This window comes from Mustela nigripes, chromosome 13 (genome assembly GCF_022355385.1).
Source record: "Mustela nigripes isolate SB6536 chromosome 13, MUSNIG.SB6536, whole genome shotgun sequence".
Classification (NCBI taxonomy): Eukaryota; Metazoa; Chordata; class Mammalia; order Carnivora; family Mustelidae; genus Mustela; species Mustela nigripes.
The window spans coordinates 30,870,090-30,890,534 of NC_081569.1; the positions used below are offsets into that span (position 1 = coordinate 30,870,090).

The 20,445-nt window shown below is 38.9% G+C and overlaps 1 protein-coding gene across 9 annotated transcripts in view; it reads right to left on the reverse strand.

Annotated features, from left to right (window-relative positions):
* Window positions 1-20,445, reverse strand: part of NEO1 (neogenin 1) — a 237,766-nt gene that overhangs the window by 150,510 nt on the left and 66,811 nt on the right. For all 9 annotated transcript variants that reach the window (XM_059371881.1, XM_059371883.1, XM_059371879.1 and 6 more), the window contains exons 2-4: window positions 13,755-14,072; window positions 7,610-7,885; window positions 3,448-3,601 (exon numbers count right to left, since the gene is read on the reverse strand). In XM_059371881.1, coding sequence (XP_059227864.1) covers window positions 3,448-3,601; window positions 7,610-7,885; window positions 13,755-14,072 — 748 coding nt within the window. The remainder of the gene's footprint in view (window positions 1-3,447; window positions 3,602-7,609; window positions 7,886-13,754; window positions 14,073-20,445) is intronic.

Genomic DNA, 20,445 nt, shown 5'->3' on the forward strand with positions numbered 1-20,445 from the left:
CTATTTCCACTAGAGATGAAGCTTTGCAGAGCTCTATAGTCAGTAAACCTGGCGCATGCAGGAGTTTTATGCTGGTATTCTAGGGGAGAGTGCTGCTGCTCTGGTTCTCAGACACACTTGCCTATGAAAAGCAGCACTTGCAGAGTGCAGTGGGGTGGGACTTGGTGTAGGCCGCTTGGATTAGGCTGCCACTGCTGGCGCTATGCTACTTATTGAAGTTAGTTTATGCTGAGGAGTAGGGGAGAGAAATGGTACCAGTGCCCACCTTGTCCCTGGAGAGGGGAGTTCTCAAACAATGCTGCCTGGGAAGCCCTCCCAGAAGAATGAACAATCTTCCCTCATGTGTCCCAGGTGTCTTTCAGTTCACTGCCTTCACCCTATCTGCCATCTGCCTGCCTGGCAGCTCAGTGAACCCATGTTCTATCTCAGGCAGGCTAAGTTTTAAAACTCCAAATATTTGGGACCTGACATGGTAGAAGTCCCCACCGGTCCTCTAAAGGAGGGTCTCACTGCATTGGGACTGATTCAGGTTTGTCCCAGAAGGGCAGTTGTACAAAAGCACAGGGGTGTGAGTTTGGAGAGAAGCACAGTGAAGAGTCAGTATCCAAATTAGCCACCCTCTGCAGGTAGCTCCACACCTATGCTGAGGGGCATGGGAAGTGGCTCTTTTGTTCCCAGAGAGTCAATGCCATCTCTTCCAGATGCACTCCAAGAAGAGGGAATCGTCTCTCCCAGTGCACTCTCAGATTTCACCATCTGCCCCTGGCTATCTGTCCTCCTTCTCTACAGAAGCACTGCAATGCCCTCAGGGCTCCATACCAACCATGCCACGGACTCAAACTCCAATCTTTGAGCCTCATTCGTTGTTAAAAACTCACAAAAATAAGCCCTTCTAGTTTTCCCACTTGGGGTAAGAATTTTCCCTGTGCAATCTCCTGTGTACTCCTCCCTCTCCCTCTCTCTCTCTCACCTCTGTCCATGATCAGGGCTCCCTACCCTCTGCAGCACCTGTGATCTGCTTATTTTCACAATTTCCTTCTATGATGATAAAATACAAAAACTTTAAAAAGAACCTATTTCAGCTTTCCTACTCCTTTTTTTTTTTTTTTTTTTTAAGATTTATTTATTTCTGGCTCAGTGGCTAAGTAACCCACTCTTGGTTTAGGCTCAGGTCATAATCTCAGAATCCTGAGATCAAGCCCCATGTCAGCATCTGCACTCAGTGGAGAATCTAGTTGTTCCTCTGCCTCCCCTTCTGCTCCTCTCTCCACTTGCATTCTCACAAATAAATAAAATTTAATTAAAAAGTAATTTAAAGATGTATTTATTTGAGAGAGAGAGAGAACACATGTGTACAAGCAGGGAAAGGGGCAGGGCAGGAGGGGGGAAAGGGGGAGAGAGAAAAAATCCCAAACAGACTCCCTACTGGGTGTGGAGCTCAGTGCAGGGCTGGATCTCATCACCCTGAGATCATGCCCTTAGGAGAAGTCAAGGGTTGGACCTTTAATGGACTGAGCCCCCAAGGAGCCTCAGCTTTCCTACTCCTGATAAAGATTTTGTTCTAACATGTAGCCAATTTAAATTTCTACCCTAGGGACGCCTGGGTGGCTCAGTGGGTTAAGCCTCTGCCTTCGTCTCAGGTCATGATCCCAGGGTCCTGGGATGGAGCCCGCATCGGGCTCTCTACTCAGCAGGGAGCCTTCTTCCCTTTCTCTCTCTGCCTGTCTCTCGGCCTACTTGTGATCTCTGTCAAAAAAATAAAATCTTTTAAAAAAATAAAAAAATAAATTTCTACCCTAAGAGAGCTTCAAATTTTTATCCCCCTTTTAAAGGTTCCCTATGTTTCAGTTAGCACAAGTTTTAAATATTCCCTTCTGCTCCTCTCTCCACTTGCACTCTCACAAATAAATAAAATTTAATTAAAAAGTAATTTAAAGATGTATTTATTTGAGAGAGAGAGAGAGAACACATGTGTACAAGCAGGGAAAGGGGCAGGGCAGGAGGGGGGAAAGGGGGAGTCTTATAAATTCTTTGCATAATAATTAGCTGGGGAAAGGAGTGGGAAGAAAGAAAGTAAAATATGGGCAGAAGTAGTTGGTGACTGGGTGGGTGCTGAGAAAGAAAAGGAGATACTAGAGATGATACCATCAGTTTTGCTAATGAAACACCTTAGTGCATTCTATCATTCCCACCTATCACTGAAGGTTGATCACCAAGCTAACTAGAGAGTTAACCCTTTCCCAGGTCTTGGTTACTTCAGTACACAAATTAAGACAGTCTGCTTACTTTGGATTACTCAGTTGAGAATCTTTAGACCTGCTCAGTCCAAATCAACAGCCACTAGCCATAGGTGGTCTCTGACAATTGAAATGTGACTAGAAAGACTGAAAACTGAACTCTGAATTTTATTTAGTTTTATTTAAATGTAAAAGCTAAAAAGCTAAAGCAACACTAACCACAACTTTATTGTTTTGGTAGAACGACATTTCACTTTAACTGGTGCATCATATAAATTATTACTATTGTATTTAGTACTGGGGGGTTACATCTTGGTTTTTTTTTTTTTAATCTAGCTACCAAAAATTTTAAGTTTCATACATGGTTACATCAGATTTCTATTGAAATCTGCTTTGCAACAATGCAAAGTGTTACAAAGCACTGCTTTGCAACAATGGTCCTCAACTGGGGACCATTCTGTCCTCTAAGGGGACATCTGTCAACATCTAGAAATATTTTCAGTTATCACAACTTGGGAGAACTACTAGCATATAGTGGATAAAGGCCAAGGAAGATACCGAACATCCTGAAACACACAAAATGACTTTGCTTTGGAAACAAAATATACCTAAATACCACCACCACCACCTTGGTTCTTTTATCAGAATACAACAGAGAAAAGCACCCATTACATATGCCAAGTATCCATTACACACGGAAGTAATGAGGGATGGATGACAGGATGGCTGACGTTAAGAGAAATGGCTTTTGTGGAAGAAGAAGGATTTATGATCATCGAAGAAGGCTGGTATGATTTTAAAAGGCAAAAACAGAAGGATGAGGAATGCATTCTCTTTTATTCTTAGAATAAAGGAAAAACTATTGTGAGCAAAAAAGCACATGAAAATGAATGAGAAGTCAGGCTAGTCAGGACCAGAAACTCCTGCAACAATTTAGGGAAGGAGGTCATGAGGCCTTAAGCTAAGTATACTGTAGCTCAGAAAGAACAAAAAGAATAATTACTCCTTATTTTGAAATTTTGGAAGCAATTTTTTCTTTAAACATCCTAATCATATATACCATATAAACTATTTCAAGAATGATAAATGAGCATTATAATGTGCTTAAATAAAAATAGATAATTTTTTTTTTCATTATTAATCAGTAGTCCCCAATTAGATTAGACCAAGTCTCAAGCAAAGGCTAAAAAGGCTTTTAGGCAGACATTACCTTTCTGTGTCCAGTGCCTCCTCATTTTTCATCCATCTAATGGTTGGAGTAGGAAGTCCCGAAGCAACACATGGCAACACCACACTCTGACCAATGACTCTGACTAAGGAAGAAGGTTGTTTCAAAAATACCAAGTTTGAAGTGAACCCAGGATCTAAAAAATTTAAAAAATGAAAGACAATAATTAAGAAAGCACTTTACTACTTTAACGATGAGGGATGGCAAATTCCTGTTCAGTCTGTGTGGCTTTATTATTTTATTTTAAGTAGACTCTATCCCCAATGTGGGGCTTGAACTCATGACCCCAAGATCAAGGGTTCCATACTTTACCAGCTAAGCCACCCAGGCACCCTATGTGGTTTTGCATAACAAAATATTTTAAGCGAAAGTGACACAAAAAAGTCCATTTAAGGGGCGCCTGGGTGGCTCAGTGGGTTAAGCCTCTGTCTTCAGCTCGGGTCATGATCCCAAGGTCCTGGGATCAAGCCCCGCATCAGGCTCTCTGCTCAGCAGGGAGCCTGCTTCCCTTCCTCTGTCTGCTTGTCTCTCTGCCTACTATGATCTCTGTCAAATAAACAAATAAAATCTTTAAAAAAAAAAAAGTCCATTTAAATTGGCAAACATTTCAGGGTGTCTGGGTGGCTCAGTTGGGTAAGCATCTGACTCTCTTGATTTTGGCTCAGATCGTGATCTCAGGGTCGTAAGATTGGGCCCTGCTTTAGGCTCTGAGCTCAGCAGTGAGTCTCCTCGAGATTCTCTCTCTCCTCCTCCCTCTACCCCCCCAATTAAATAAATAAATCTTAAAAAATAAATTAGCAAACATTTCCTTAGTGCTTTAAGTAACTAAAGTGTGCTAGGCTCTCTGGGGACCTCAAGGATGTAGAAGTTGTAGCTCCTAACTTCAGGGTGCTCACTGGTCAACTGAGGGATATTTAACAAGAATCCCCCTCACATTAAAAACATTGAATGAAGTAAATGTTTCATGAGTGGTACAAAGACAGAAAAGACTGTGCAAGCTCAGGATCCTTAACAGCACCCTCTCCATTCACAGGGATTTCATAAGATGTTTCCTTTCCATCCCTACATCTGTGTCTTACTTCTGAAAATCTTTCTTGAGTTTCATCTCTTTAACTCACTCAGTCTGTCAATCCCTTGATTTTTATAATGGTACGACTATTAGGCTGCCGCTGTGTGTGTTCACTTTATACAGCTACTCCTCTAATGAACATCTGAGAAGGCCACACTCCAATGGCTAGAAGACAGGGTTCCTTTTTGATGGAGTGGTATTTCCAGGGTTCAGTTTTGAGGAAAAAAGTCTGTTCTCAGTTAAAGAGATAGGACTCTTGTCCCCATACTCTCAGAAAAAGGTGTTCTACAGCCATGGTAACAACCACCAGATCTGGCTTTAAACATGTGTAACTAACGAATGACAGTTCTGTAGCCACGGTAACAAGAAAACATTGTCTAATGGATGAGTGACAACTCGCTTCAGCGAACAAGCCTTTGAAAGCCAGCCAATGAGTGACAGCTTCAGGCTTTAACAGTCTGTCATTCAGCAGTGGAATCACTTGCTTCTAAAGTGGACATTAACTTGCTCTCACATCTGTAACCAACCATAAAACATGCCTCTATGACTGACAATCAACCCACTCTTGCTCCTTAACCAACACACCAAATATGTCTTCCCCCAAATTCTTTATGCAATCAGCAGTTTGCATTAAGAAAGCGATACTTAGTAACTATGGTTTTCCCTCACTGAAGTAAATAAAACATTCAGTAATTTGGTTGTTTCAGATATGGAAACAACCATTTTATGGTTGTTTCATCAGATATGGTGGTTCATCCTCTGACACTGAAAATCTTGTTTCCCTGGATCTGGTTTTGAGGATTTCCTTGAATGGTACCCCAGGTCCTATTTCTATAGGACCTCTGCCATACATACGCAAGTCGGGAAGTGGGTTGGGGGACACTGCAATATGGCAATAGTTTCCTTTTTTTCCATTGGGATTTAGCTAAATTTAATCATATTTTGATAGAAACAAATAAATTTGAACAAATATTTACTGGCTTCTATGTGCCAGTTACCACTCGTGGCAGTAGACAAAATTCCCTACCCTTGCTGAACTTATATACCACTGGGGGAGAGAGAAAAGAAATAAAAGACATTGTGTATCAGACAATGGATATGTTCTGAAACAAAATTAAGAGGAAAAGTAGTATCAGGAGAGATATGGAAGACTATTGTTTTAAACAGTGGCCAAGTTAGGTTTAACAATGAAGTAAAATGAAGTAACATTTGAGCAGAGAAATAAGACAGTTGTGTCAGGCTGGTATCTGAGGAAGAGGATTCCAGGCAGAGCAAAAGGCGAGTAGAAGATACTGTCTTCTACTAATGTCTGGAGTGTTCTAGAAACATAAGATGGCCACAATCACAGAGTGAGGGAGAGCAGAGTACCAGATGGAAGGAGAAAGATAGAGAGGGAGATGGCATTAAGATTATACAAAGCCTGGGCACCTGGGTGGCTCAGTGCGTTAAAGCCTCTGCCTTCAGCTCAGGTCATGATCCCAGGGTCCTGGGATTGAGCCCCACATCAGGCTCTCTGCTCAGCAGGGAGCCTGCTTTCTCCTCTCTCTCTGCCAGCCTCTCTGCCTACTTGTGATCTCTGTCTGTCAAATAAATAAATAAAATCTTTAAAAAAAAATGATTATACAAAGCCTGACAGGCCAAGGACTTTAATGTTTACTCTAAGATGAGAAACCATCGGGTTTTGAGCAAAGATGTAACATGATCTAATAAACATTTAAAAAAATAATTGTGGCTGCCAAGCTGAAAACACACAGGGACAGGAATGACAAAGGCATGGACAATGATGACAAAGAAAGAAACTACAAAAAAAAAAAAAAAATCAGTTCAAAGCCCATCAAGAACACCCTCAGGCATCACTGCTCACAACACTGGGCTCACCTTGCAAGCCAAGCCAGAGACTAAAAAAAATTAGCCTATGAAATAGATGTTTATAAAAAAAGTTTGCCCTTGGGGCGCCTGGGTGGCTCAGTAGGTTAAAGCCTCTGCCTTCAGCTCAGGTCATGATCCCAGGGTCCTGGGATAGAATCCAGCATCAGACTCCCTGCTCAGCGGGGAGCCTGCTTTCTCCTCTCTCTCTGCCTGCCTCTCTGCCTACTTGTGATCTCTATCTGTCAAATAAATAAATATCAAAAAAAAAAAAAGTTTGCCCAAACAATGTAAAGATGGCCCCATTATATTCATAAACTCAGGTTTGAAGGAAGAAATATGGACTCTGGCACCCAACAGTGGGAACGGAAGCTGAAACGCCAGGAGACAGCAATAGGCTGTCATGTGAGCAACACGTGAGGAAGTTGTGAGTAAGCAGAAGGTACACAGCTGAGAAAAGACACAGGAAACAGAGAAGGAGAGTCAGCAGGGGCAGAAAGAGTGAGAACCCACAAACAGAGGGAGGAAGGGGCTGAGTTTACATTAAAATGGGGAGTGCTATAAAGATCTGAGAACCCTGCTTACCGGTGTCTTCCAGAGCTGCTGTATCACTTACTACTCTGCCCATGCCCTCCATGAGCTAGCCCGAGTGAGTCCGGATTCTGACAAGAGATCGAACTATATGAAGTACCCCATTACAGGGAAGGAACAGATAGAGACTAGACAAAACACAAACTTAGTGTGTCTTTGGCCAAGAAGAATGCCACAGATATTTTTTTTTTTTTTAAAGATTTTATTTATTTATTTGACAGGGAGAGATCACAAGTAGGCAGAGAGGCAGACAGAGAGAGAGAGGAGGAAACAGGCTCCCTGCTGAGCAGAGAGCCCGATGTGGGACTCGATCCCAGGACCCTGAGATCATGACCTGAGCCGAAGGCAGCGGCTTAACCCACTGAGCCACCCAGGTGCCCGAATGCCACAGATATTAAACACACTTTACCACTTGATAAATTTCTACTAATGAATTCACCTAAGAGTGAATCTTTCTGGCACTTTTTCTTTTCTCTGCCTGTGAGAAACTGAGACTTCTTATGCTGACATTAATTTGTCACACCACATATTTAACAGTGCTTATTAAAAGAGATAATTCTAACAGTACAATTTTTACCCATTAATAACAATAAAACCACAAGTCCTGAAAATAAATACCTGGAAGAACTTTCAATTCAGCTTCATCACTATACTTTGGAGGCCCACCACTTTCAACTATACAGCGATAAAGTCCCCCATCTCCTTCAGTAGCATTGCTGATAACCAGTGTTCCACTTGGAAGTTTGATAACTCTATCATCCAGAAGAAGAGGCTGTCTGTTCTGTTCCCACCTCACAAATGGGACCAAGTCTACATTAACTTCACAATTCAGAATTGCACTGTTCCCAGCATAAACTGAAGAAGGTTCTGGCTGGCTGGCAAATCTTGGAAGACCTGGATAATAAAGGAAAAGAAGAAATAAAATGTAGTTAAATGTTACTTTAAAATGTAGTCACAGGAAACAGGAGCAAGTCAGCCCACGTGGTCATATGTATGGTCAAGCAGAAGGTCCATGGGTCAGGAAACTGGCTACAACAGGGATACAGGTCAAATAAGTAAATGTACTAGGATAACTGGAGTCACATTGCTCACAGTTGGAGAAGCAAGGTACGAATGTGGAAAAGCAGAAGGGTAGAATAAAGCCCACAGTACTGGTAGAATTGAGGCATCAGTATAAACTTAGTTTTATATAATTACACAAATACAGCTAAACACATACATAGATATAAATGTATATGTAAAATATATATACATTTTATACACAGCCATTATATACATATATATATACATGTACAAATCTCCTGGCTCTGGCCAGAGAGAGTCCAAAATCAATGCCATTTGCAATATGGACATATCAAAAGGACACAGAAGTCATTTGAAGGGAGTTTCCTCTGGCTAAAACTGGGATAATAATAATTAATGCAGAAAAGAATGAATGGATGCTAAACTCACTGGTGAAAGCTGGATGAGGAATAGGATAGAGAGAGAGTCTCAAATTAGCTCTTCCCAAAATACTTATTACTAGTTAATAAAAGTACAAAATATTTAACTTTACAGTGGAGAAACACAGCATAGACCATATTAACAAAATAATAAAAGTTAACATCACCAGGAAACAAAACATCAGACACTTCCTGATATTACACACTAAGAACACAGCATCTCTTACTTCTGTGATATTCCTTCCCAAAATGCAAAACTGGAGTCTATTCATAGGGGAAACTCAGAAAACACAAAATGAGACAAGAATAAACTAAAGAATGGTTTGAGACCAAAACAGCATAAACTACTCAACACAACATGTAATCCTGGACCAGAAAGGAGTGGCAGAGCGGCAAATTCCTGCTTTTGTTTTTTGCTTATATTAAGAACTTTACTGATGGGGTGCCCGGGTGGCTCAGTGGGTTAAAGCCTCTGCCTTCAGCTCAGGTCATGATCCCAGGGTCCTGGGACCGAGCCCCGCATCGGGCTCTCTGCTCAGCAGGGAGCCTGCTTCCTCCTCTCTCTCTGCCTGACTCTCTGCCTACTTGTGATCTTTGTCAAATAAATAAATAAAGTCTTAAAAAAAAGAAAAAAAAGAACTTTACTGAGACATCCAGTAAAATCAGAATGGTCTCTATGGTAGTAGTGTATTAAGGCTAATTTCCTAAAATTGATGGATCGTTATTTTAGCAGAGTATTTTTGTTTTTAGGAAATATACATGGAAGTATTTAGGTGGGGGTAATTCCTCCAACTTAGCCATAATAATTCAGAAAAAAAAAAAAAAAAGATTTGGGTATGTTTGTGGGGGTTATAAGGTAGACAGAGTAAAATGTTAACAACTAGGTAATCTGAGTGAAGAATATATGGGATTTCTTGGTTTCATTCTTGCAATAATTATATGAGTTTGAAATTATTTCAAAATAAAATATTAAGAAAAATGCAGATGCTACAGAATGTAGTGGTTAAGAGCCTAAGTCCTGGAGTCACATAACCTGAATGTGAATCCCAACTCTACCACTTCATGGATGTGTGACATCAGCAAGTTACTTAACCTCGAAGCCTCAGTTTCTCCATCAGTAAAATGAGAACAATACGAGGCCTCCTATGGTGTTAAAAAGGTTAATATTTAACATAAACACTTCATACATAACACACTGCCTGGCATATAAAAACTCACATAGTAGGGGTGCCTAGGTGGCATGATCGGTAAGCATCTGACTCTTGGTTTTGGCTCAGGTCATGATCTCAGGGTGTTGGGATAAAGCCCTGTGTCTGGGTCCATAGTCAGTGCAGAGCTGGCTTGTGATGCTCTCTCTGTCTCTGCCCCTCCCGCTCATGCTCTCTCTCTCTCTCCCTCTCTAAAATAAATAAGTAAATGTGGAAAAAAAATTATTCAAATAGTAACTGCTATTATTATTAGCAGTAACATCTAAAAGGTGACTCTGAGATATGGAGAACACAACAAAATGTTTCTTTAAAGACTAGCAAACATAGTAAATTATGAGAGACAGTTCCAGGTTTTGTAGCTTTATGATGGTGAATTAGTCCGTATAGAAATAACATGTAAGTTATCTAGCTTTCTTACAATTTTTACTCATTTTTTTATATCAAGGGGATACAACAACATATGTGGCATTGACAGACGAAAGATTTCTCCAAGTTTCTGACCAGGGAAAGCAGATGGAGGAACCAGTATGGACATACCATGCTGCAGCTTCCTCTGCTCACAAGTAAGAGGTCAGTTTGTCCTGCTGCTTCCAGAGAATTATGGAAAAGAGAGGGATTAGGAGGAGCCAGATACCAGCTTCACAAGAAGAGATTAACTATGTCTGTATTCAGACCATCCCATTCCTCCACCTTTAGGCACAAAACACTCCAGCCAGGCTCCTGCCCAGGCAGTAAAACAAAAATTTCTACTGTGGAGAAATGAATGCAGGGAAGACACTTCTATTTAATTTTATGAGCTACTACCTATTTTGTGTTCTTTCAAAAATTTCCCTTCTTAGTTGACTTGGCCAGAATCAGCTTCTATTGCTTGCAACCAAAGAACACTAACCAATGTTCTTTTAGAATGGCTATGTGGCAGTATCTCCTTGAAAAAAAAAATAGTTTTATTGAGATACAATTTATATACCATAACGTTTATCATTTAAAGTCCACAATTCAATAGTTTTTAGTATACACACAAAGTTGTGCAACTATCACCGTAATCTAACTGGAGAACAGGTTCATCATCCTCCAAAGAAACTGTGTACTCACTTGCAGTCATCCCCCATTCCCTGGATTCACCCGCCCAACCCCTTGGGCCCTTACCTCAGCCCTAGAAAACCACCAATCTACTTCTTGGTTCCCTATATTTGCTGCTTCTGGACATTTCATGTATATGAAGTCATATGATATGTGGCTTCTCTCACTTAGCATCAAGTTTTTCAGGTTGGTCCACATTGAAGTACATATGAGAATTTCATTCCTCTTTCTTGCTGAATAACATTCCATGTATGAATAGTCCACAGTTTGGTTAGCCAAACTTGACAGACTGTTCCCACTTTTTGGCTATCATGGATAATGCTGCTATAATTATTCATGTACAAATTGTTGTACAGACCTGTCTTTTCATTTCTCTGAGGTTGATACCTAGAAATGGAATTGCTCAGTCATAAGGTAACTTGATGGTTAAAATTCTGAGGAACAGCCAAACAGTCCAGTGCTCTTTTTGAAATATACACACACACAAAGTATATTCTATGATCCAGCAATTAATACAATTACTAATTCTGATCATCTTTTCTACAGAGATTTATAAAAGACTATTTACTATATTACTACCTTTAACATAATACAATTTTTATTCATCTAACTGTTAATCTAAAAGGGAATCTTTGGATAAATCACAGTATATCTATACAATGGACATTATGCAACTATTAAAAGAAATTTTATTCATCTCTTAGCTCAGATCTTCTTTCCTCCTGATACTCAGGCCATGAGTGAGTTAAATAACTCTCCTACAGAATCTTGTCTGCAGCCAAAGAACTGACTATATTGTATTAAAATTGGCTGTTTACTAGGACATTAGACCAAAATATGCTTCCTGAATGATATGACAGTTAAAAAGAAGGATGGACAAACCCAGCAGAGTAGAAAGAGAGGAAAAAGCAGACAACAGGTGTAACAGGCAGTGGGGAAGCCATGAGCAAAGGCCAGAGACAGAGAATAAAGGGATTTGAAAATATTCAGTACTGGCAGAGCTTAAAATGTGATGAAAGTGATCCTGCTGCTGTTGATAGAAGAGGGCAGGGACAGAGACAGGGCAGAGTGCTAAGAAATGAAGCTGGAGAGGGGTGTCTGGGTGGCTAAGTCGTTAAGCATGCGACTCCTGATTTCGGCTCAGGTGATGATCTCAGGGTCTTGGGATATAGGCCCACATCAAGCTCTGTGCTCAGCAGGGAATGTGCTTAGATTGTCTCCCTCTCCCCCTGCCCTTCCCCACTCCTCTCCCTCTCTCTCTCTCTCAAATAAATAAATAAATAAATAAATAAATATTTTTAAAGGGAGGGGGAAGAGAAAAAGAGGGAGGAAGGGAAGGAGGGAAGGAGGGAGGGAGGGAGAGAGGAAGTCAGTTAGTCAGGAAGCTGTAGAAGTGAAGGCCAGCTCATGAAACGACCTAGAGGCCTGTTCAAGAGTTTAGTCATCTACTTGATGTTGTCACTGAGGAGCTACTGAAGAGTGAGGAGAGAGCCTGACCACTGGCCTGGAAGAGGGAAAGAATGAGGCAGCGGACAGTGACAGGCTGTGTGGTGAGGGATGGTGAGGACAAGCCTCAGGACTACATACACGGGAACCAGGAAGCAGAATTCACTGGATTTGGTGAATGGCTGTGGAAGACTGCTGAAAGGAAGGAGCCACGATTAAAGCCAAGCTTAAGAACATAAATGATAAACAGCTTACCTAAGTGACACTGTAGGGGCAGCCACAATGCTAACTTATTTGTCAGCATGTTGGAGAAAGCCTGGCAAGTAGATTAAAGGAAGAAAGGGAGGGAGGGAGAGGAAGGGAAAAAGGAAGGAAAGAAAGAAAAGATGAAAGGGGTTGGGGGGGAGGAAAGACTAATAATCAAAAGAAGTGACTTTTTTCCCCTTTTCTTTTTCCATCCTCAGTCTGTGATTAGGGAATAATTATAGTAGCTTTATATCACACTCAAATCCAGCTTCAAGTATCTGGTGATCATTCTCTGAATGAATCATATTCTGAATGAATGAGCAGATACAGCCTGGAGTGAGTGGGAAATGGGGAACCATCACCCTACAGTGGCAATGAGATGGGAAACTACTCTGTTCTTCATGTTCTTTATTTTTCATTTTTTTTAAAGATTTTATTTATTTATTTGACAGAGAGAGATCACAAGTAGACAGAGAAGCAGAGAGAGAGAGAGAGAGAGAGAGAAGCAGGCTCCCTGCTGAGCAAAGAGCCCCCTGCAGGGCTCGATCCCAGGACCCTGAGATCATGACCTGAGCCGAAGGCAGCGGCTTAACCCACTGAGCCACCCAGGTGCCCCCCGCATGTTCTTTTTTTACATGTCAGCATTTTACCAAGATGAATATAAATATGAGACTTAAACATAGGACCATTTTTATACAGCGTGACCCTTAACAATAACTACTTCCTCTAGTACTCGAGTGAAGAAACACTGACCTGAAGAAGACCAGTGTCTACTATAAGGCAGGTATGACTTATTCAGCTTACACTTCCATTATTCTTCAAATAAGAATGCTCTAAAAGGGAGTGAATGTTTGTCTCTTTACAACTTCCTGCTCTTCACCTTAATACCCACCTCCCACAGGTTTTTAAATAATTAATCGAATTAAACGTCATTTCCTTGGCTGGGACATAAGGGAACCAAGATTCTGGTGACACTGCAAGCTTTACAAAGCCATACTAAGTGGTTATGCTGCGGAGGATAAAAGTTAGCTATCAAAGGGAATCAATTTTCCTATATGACTTCCTCCGTCATTTCCAAGTTAAAAAGAAGAAAAGAATGGACTTAATACTTCTGACTGCAACTATAAGCCATCTAAATGACAGAAAGAGTTCATTCCCTATGGCACTAAGCAAGTCTTAGCATAATGCCATGCACCTAGCAGATGCTCAACTGGTACTTGTTAAATCCGTACATTTCTTGTCACCAGTTAAATGAAAACTCTAGGATAATACTGCTTTTCATGAAGATATACCTTTCATAAAAATTTAAAAATACAAATAAATTATTTTTTAAAAACGTACCTGCTACTGTGAGCTTGGCTGTTCTGCTGACAATAGTTCCAAGACTCTCAACAGTGGCCACACACTGATAATAACCTTCATCAGGTTTATTGTGTTTGGAATGCACCACATTGCTGATAAATAAAGACCCATCTGAGAGAAGCTGGCGTCGGTCATCTGATACTAAGTTTAAAAAAGTTCCATCTTTCTTCCATTCAATTTTTGGAGAAGGTTCAGAATATGCTGAACAGTTCAATATAACAGATGAGCCTCTAACTGAGAGTGTATCCACTGGTTCCACCAGAAAATAAAATGGAGTGAATGTTCGAATGCTGGATCCTACAAAAATAATAAAAAGAAAAAAGTTAAGCAAAGCTTTCTTCTTCTATTTCTGTAAGAAAATATAATTTGTATAAAAGTTATTGTTAAATAATTATGCTGTTTGGATATAATACTTGAAAGTCATTTCACTGTAAGTATCCAATAAATAAAATTTCTTTTACTAGGAAATCAAAATACAACCCCTTTAAAAGATGAAAAAAAGACCCTGACAGATGAGATAACCCAAATTTGTTAGATTACATGAATATCTAATGAAAGATTTCAAACCCTACAATGGGATTTATAAATATTTAAAATTATTTTATTCAAAGTGAAATTTTCTATGAAACATAAAAGCACAAAATTGAAATGATTCTTTGTTATTAATAAGGTATGTATTTGTTTCATAAATTTACCATAAATACACTATGTCCATTTTTCTAGTGGATTACTCATTCTATTGACCTAGCAATCTTTGGGCCTAGCAACCATGTTTTGCAAATATTCCTTTTTCCACTTGGACTTCATTTTTATTATAAGAAAGCAAATTTTAACTCATAAAATTAAATGTTATACTCAAAAAGATTTTTATCCCAAGATTATAAAAAAATTTCAGCTTTGTTTTGTGCTAGTACTTAGGTGATTTCATTTTCTACATTTAATCTTCATCTGTAACCCATTTTTTAAGTAAGGAACTCACAACCCTGAGATCAAGACCTGAGCTGAGATCAAGAGTCAGATGCTTAACCAACTGAGCCACCCAGGTGCCCCTAGAATTCATTTTGCTGTAAAGAGCACAAAAGGGATCGGTTTAATTTTTCTAAGTCCTTGGCCAGTTCCTTGAACATGAGAAGAACATATTTTTTTTTAGAATTTGCTATAGGAACCTTCATACTGTTGTCCAGAGTGGCTGTACCAGCTTGCTTTCCCACCAACAGTGTAAATAGGTTCTCCACATCCTCACCAACATTTATTGTTTCCTGTCTTGTTCATTTTTGCCATTCTAACTGGCATAAGGTGGTATTTCCAATGGCTAAAAATAGAATTGCTGTGACCCAGCAATTGCACTACTAGGTATTCACCACAAAGATACAGACGTAGTGAAAAGAAGGGGCATATGCACCCCAATGTTCATAGTAGCAATGCCCACACTAGCCAAACTGTGGAAGGAGACAAGATGCCCTTCAACAGAAGAATGGATAAAGATGTGGTTCATATACAGAATGGACTATTACTCAGCCATCAGAAAGGACGAATATCCGCCATTTGCAATGACATGGATGAAACTGGAAGGCATTATGCTAAGTGAAATAAGTCAACTAGAGAAAGACAACTATCATATGGTTTCACTCATATGCAGAGCATAAGGAATAGCACAAAGGACCATAGGGGAAGGGTGGGAAAACTGCATGGGAAGAAATCAGAGAGGGAGACAAACCATGAGAGACTCTGGACTCCGGGAACCAAACTGAGAGTTACAGAAGGGAGGGGGGTGTGGGATGGGGTAGCCAGGTGATGGGTATTAAGGAGGGCAGGTGTTGTGATGGGCACTGAGTGTTATATGCAATGAATGAATCATTGAACACTACATCAAAAACTAATGATGTACTATTTTTTGTCTAACTGAACATAGTAAAAAAATTTCTATAAATCTTATATTCTCAGCCAGATAAAACTTTCCAACTGAAAGCTATACCTCTTTTAAGAAGAGTACCGACCAACTCCCTTGTAATCACACTGTAATCAGTTCTAATGCGATTTCTTCATGTGAACAATTAGGGAGGCTTAATCCAATAGATGAAACCAAGACTGTTTTTAAAATATATCTACACACCCCCTACCTATAATTTATTTACACTATGAATTTAAGAATGACACTAGTTCTTTACTACATAATGAAAGAGTGGTTCTAAATAAATATGAAATACATTGGTAGAGGGAAGAGAGTAATAATCAGTTGTTTTAAATGTTTCTAAAAATGAGAATCAAATTCCAAACAGACTAATCTTCCTTTTCCAAACACCACGAAGTGGGTTCCATCCCTATTTGATGCTTATGAAATGGATTCTTTGAGTCTTAAAACGCAAATGAGCTTAGGAATTTTTCAGAAGTAACCTGACGTGATTTGCTTATTACTGTAAAAAATGCTACATTGATACTATAGTAAAATAAATAAAAATATCAACTCCAGGGCAATACAAAATAATAGCTAAACTAAGAGAAATTACTCTTATACCATTCCTGTATAATGCTATATCTTTATTATACCACCCAAATTAAACAATTCAGGAACTTAAGAAATAAATGTATTAGACTGGCAATCAAAAATGCAAATTATCAACTTAAAATAATTATTAATAAAAAATTCATTTTAAAATTTGACAGCTTTTGTCATTTAAAAAATATTAAGTACATAAATGTAAATGTTTCACAACTTAGTATTATTCTATCCTGCTTTTGATTTTTTTTTTTAAGATTTTATATTTATTTGAGAGCGAGAGAGAAAACAAGCCACGGGAAGAGCAGAGGGAAAGGGAGAAGCAGACTCCCCACGGAGCAGAGAGCCCCAGGTGGGGCCCCATTCCAGGACCCTGGCTGGGATCATGACCCAAGCCTAATGCAGATGCTTAACCAACCAACCAAGCCACCCTGACTTTCTTGCATTTTAAAAGTCCATATCAAGCAAGTTGAACAAGAGTATATGCCTTCAAAAAAATTTTTTTTTAATTACAGGGAAGTTTACAAATGCCTCTGAAAAATCAAGGCCCTTCAAAATTTGACCACAAATATACACTCTATATTACTTGGAATACAGCATTACTTAAATATTTATGTATAGCATCTTTGTATTTTATTCCCTCAATAAATACACAGTGACCTAAGGTACAGTTCCTTTGCTTAAAATCCCTCAAAGGCTTGCCACCGTCATTTACTAACTAAACAAACTCCCTAAGAGAACTTGCAGGTCACTGTGTGATTTGGTCTCTGCCTACTCTTCAGCCTCCCCTGAGCATCACTCTCCCCTCACCCTCTAAGGCTTGCTGCATCTGTCACCCGCCTCCACAGCTCCTGCCCTCTTTGCACAAGCTATTCCCACCATCCCACCCCCGTTAACTCCCGAGTCTTCCTTCAAGCTCAGCTTAAATACTACTTTCTCAGAAATGCTGTCTGTCTCTGTGCCCAGACAAGATTAGTTCCACCTTGTTACAAGCCAGCATGGCACACAGTACCTACATAGCACTTCAAATGTTCTTAATCTTTAAATATTTGTATTAACTTGTTTGTTAGGGCACAGAAATTCTCAAAGTTTCTTGGCTCCAGAAGCCCTTATTTTTTAAAAATTTTCACGAATTCCCTAAGCTAAAAGAAATACCTAACAGTTTTATGTTATAGTTAGGACATAAATACTGACTCATTTGTTTGAACCCAACAAGTTAGTATCTTATTGAAAAAAATAATGCAGACAAATTGAAAAATATTTTAACTTTTGAACAATTAGTTATTATGGGATGTGTGCACTAACTGGACACTGTATCAGTTCTCAAAACCTTGAAATCAAATCAGATACTGCCATCCTCATTTCCTGATTTTTGCATGGTATTTGGTTTTTATCCAAGCGACCACCAAAACCCAATTTCATAAACATCACAGCACTCAAATGAAGGTAGTACAATTAAATGTTGAAACTGTAAACTACCTTCATCTCAAAGTTCGCACAGTGTCCAGCAGGTGTCACTTCATTTCCTTAGAAAGCTTAACATATCCCTGGGAGTTGTGTGGAGGTGCCTTGGGGTATCTTGAGATAGAGTTTAGGAAAGGATGGTATTAATCTTTCGATGATACAACCAGACAACCTCTAAGAACTTCCACTGCTTGAAGTATATCAATGAGACCACAGGTTCCATTCCAATACTAGCCAATTGGTATCACTTTCTTCTATGATAAAACTAACAGGTGTTTGTAAGTTTTGATGAGTCCTTAAAAAATTATATAGAAGACCAAAGAAAGCCAAGAAGAGCTAAAATAATTAAGAAGAACAAAGTAAAGGGACTGCACTCATCAGTTTTCAGTATTTATTAAGTCACTATGGCTCTGGAGTGGGGATAAACAGAGCTCCATAAGCTAGAGAGCCATGAAATAGAGCCATAGATAGATATAGAATATATATTCAAATATATATATTTAATGTATAACTATAAATCCAAATATAAATTTATATGTATTATAAATATATATAATTTATAAATACATATCCAAATATATATATTTGAAAGCTTAAGATTCAAAAATATATGTACATCTATAGATATACATATATTTGGAAACTTAATATGCAACAGAGAATGCATTTTACATCAACTGGGGAAAAGGATGAACTACTCAATGTTTCTAGGACAACTGATTATCCACATGAGGGAAAAAACAGAAGCCTACTTACAACAGGTAATAACAGTAAACACTTAACATGTTTCTATGTATCAGAGACTGCTCTAAACATTCTCTACATACTAACTACTCATTTAATCTCCACTACAATCTAATGAAAGGTACTATTATGATCCTCATTTTAGAGGAGAATACTAAAGCACAGAAATGTTAAATACCTTGTCCCAGGTCACACAGGTAGTAAGTAACAGAACCAGGCTGTGATCTTAACCACACTACACTATAAAGCCATTCATATACATATAGAAAAATACATTTGAGACCTACAGAAAAAAAACTAGGTAAAAGACTTTTAGGGGGCACCAGGTGGCTCAGCTGGTTAAGCATTTGTGTTCAGCTCAGATCATGATATCAGGGTCCTGGAAGGGAGCCCCAAGTCAGGCTCCCTGATTGGCAAGAAGTCGGCTTCTCCCTCCCCTTTTGCCCCTCCACCCTCCCGACCCCCAGCTTGTAGTCTCTCTCTGTCTCTCAGATGAATAATAAATAAATAACTAAATAAATCTTTAAAAAAAGATTTTAGGAAAATACAAAGATAACCCTGGAGTCGGGTAACCTTTCAAATCAAAATAGGGAACTTCAAAGTTAGAAAAGGCATTTTTCACTTCATTCTATTTAAATTTTAAAAACTTTAAGGCAAAAATATCATAACAAAGCAAAATATGACAAGACTGAGAGGAAATATATCACACACAACAAAGAATTTTAAAAGTCACATCACAAAAAATGGATACGGCCATATTCCAATAAACCTCTATTTATAAAAACAAGCAGCATGAAGAATTTGATCCATTGACTATGGTTTACTGACTCCTCCTGCCTTAGAATATTTAGCCAGGAAAAAATAAACGAGCCACATATCAGCTGATCTGGAATGAACTCCAAGAAAAATGAACAATGCAGACAAGTATAAATAATAAAATGTCATGTGCATATGATTGAGCACTGAGAAAGTAGAAGTATACCAGGTTGTTACCACTGATTTAGTGGGAGGAGATGGAGGAGGTGGGTAGATAACAATCTTCAAGCACATAGAATATAATTTCATAACAAAAATCAATTTGTGTGTATAATCCCCTTTATAAATATTACACGTGTTTATGGTAGGTGTGTTCACACTTGTGCAAATACCTAACGGTAAATTTTTAAAATACTAGTCATTAAAATGTAGATTATCTCAGGGTGGTGAGATTTTGGCTGACGTTTAATTTTTTCTTTCACCTTGCTATTGTGTGAATATTTTACATGAAACAAAGTATTGTTCAGCAGAAATAAAGCTATTTTCATATACAGTCTGCATAGGAGAGGGACAATATGAAAAGTCTGGGGCATATTCATATGCCAATATTCAAAAATTATTAAAATAGATGTCCTGTTAAATAAAAAATACCCAAGTTCGAAAAGCATATAGTATGACCCCACTTACATAAAAACATATACACATGTACATATATGTGTGTATGCATATATTTAAATGTAAATAATGTAGGGAAGGGGTGCCTGGGTGGCTCAGTACGTTAAGTCTGACCTTTGATTTCAGCTTAGGTTATGATCTTGGGATGATGGTGGGACCGAGCCCCGTATCAGGCTCTGAGCTCAGCAAGGAGTATGTCTGAGATTCTCTCCCTCTCCCTCCCCTCCCCGCTCATACCCATGCTCTCTTAAAATAATCATTGAACGTATATCAAAAACTAATGATGTACTATATGCTGGTTAACTGAACATAAAAAATAAATTAATTAATTAAAAGGATCATGATGAAAGTCTTAAAATTTTTAAAAATTAAATAAATAAAATATTTAAAAAATAATAATGTAGGGAAAGGGCTAAAAGAATAAACACTGAATAGTTTAACAATGTTTTCTGGGGTACTAGTGGGATTCAGCTACTGATGGAGAGCATACAGGGGCGGCGTGGAGGCTTTTTGCTCCATGGATTTCTGCACTGC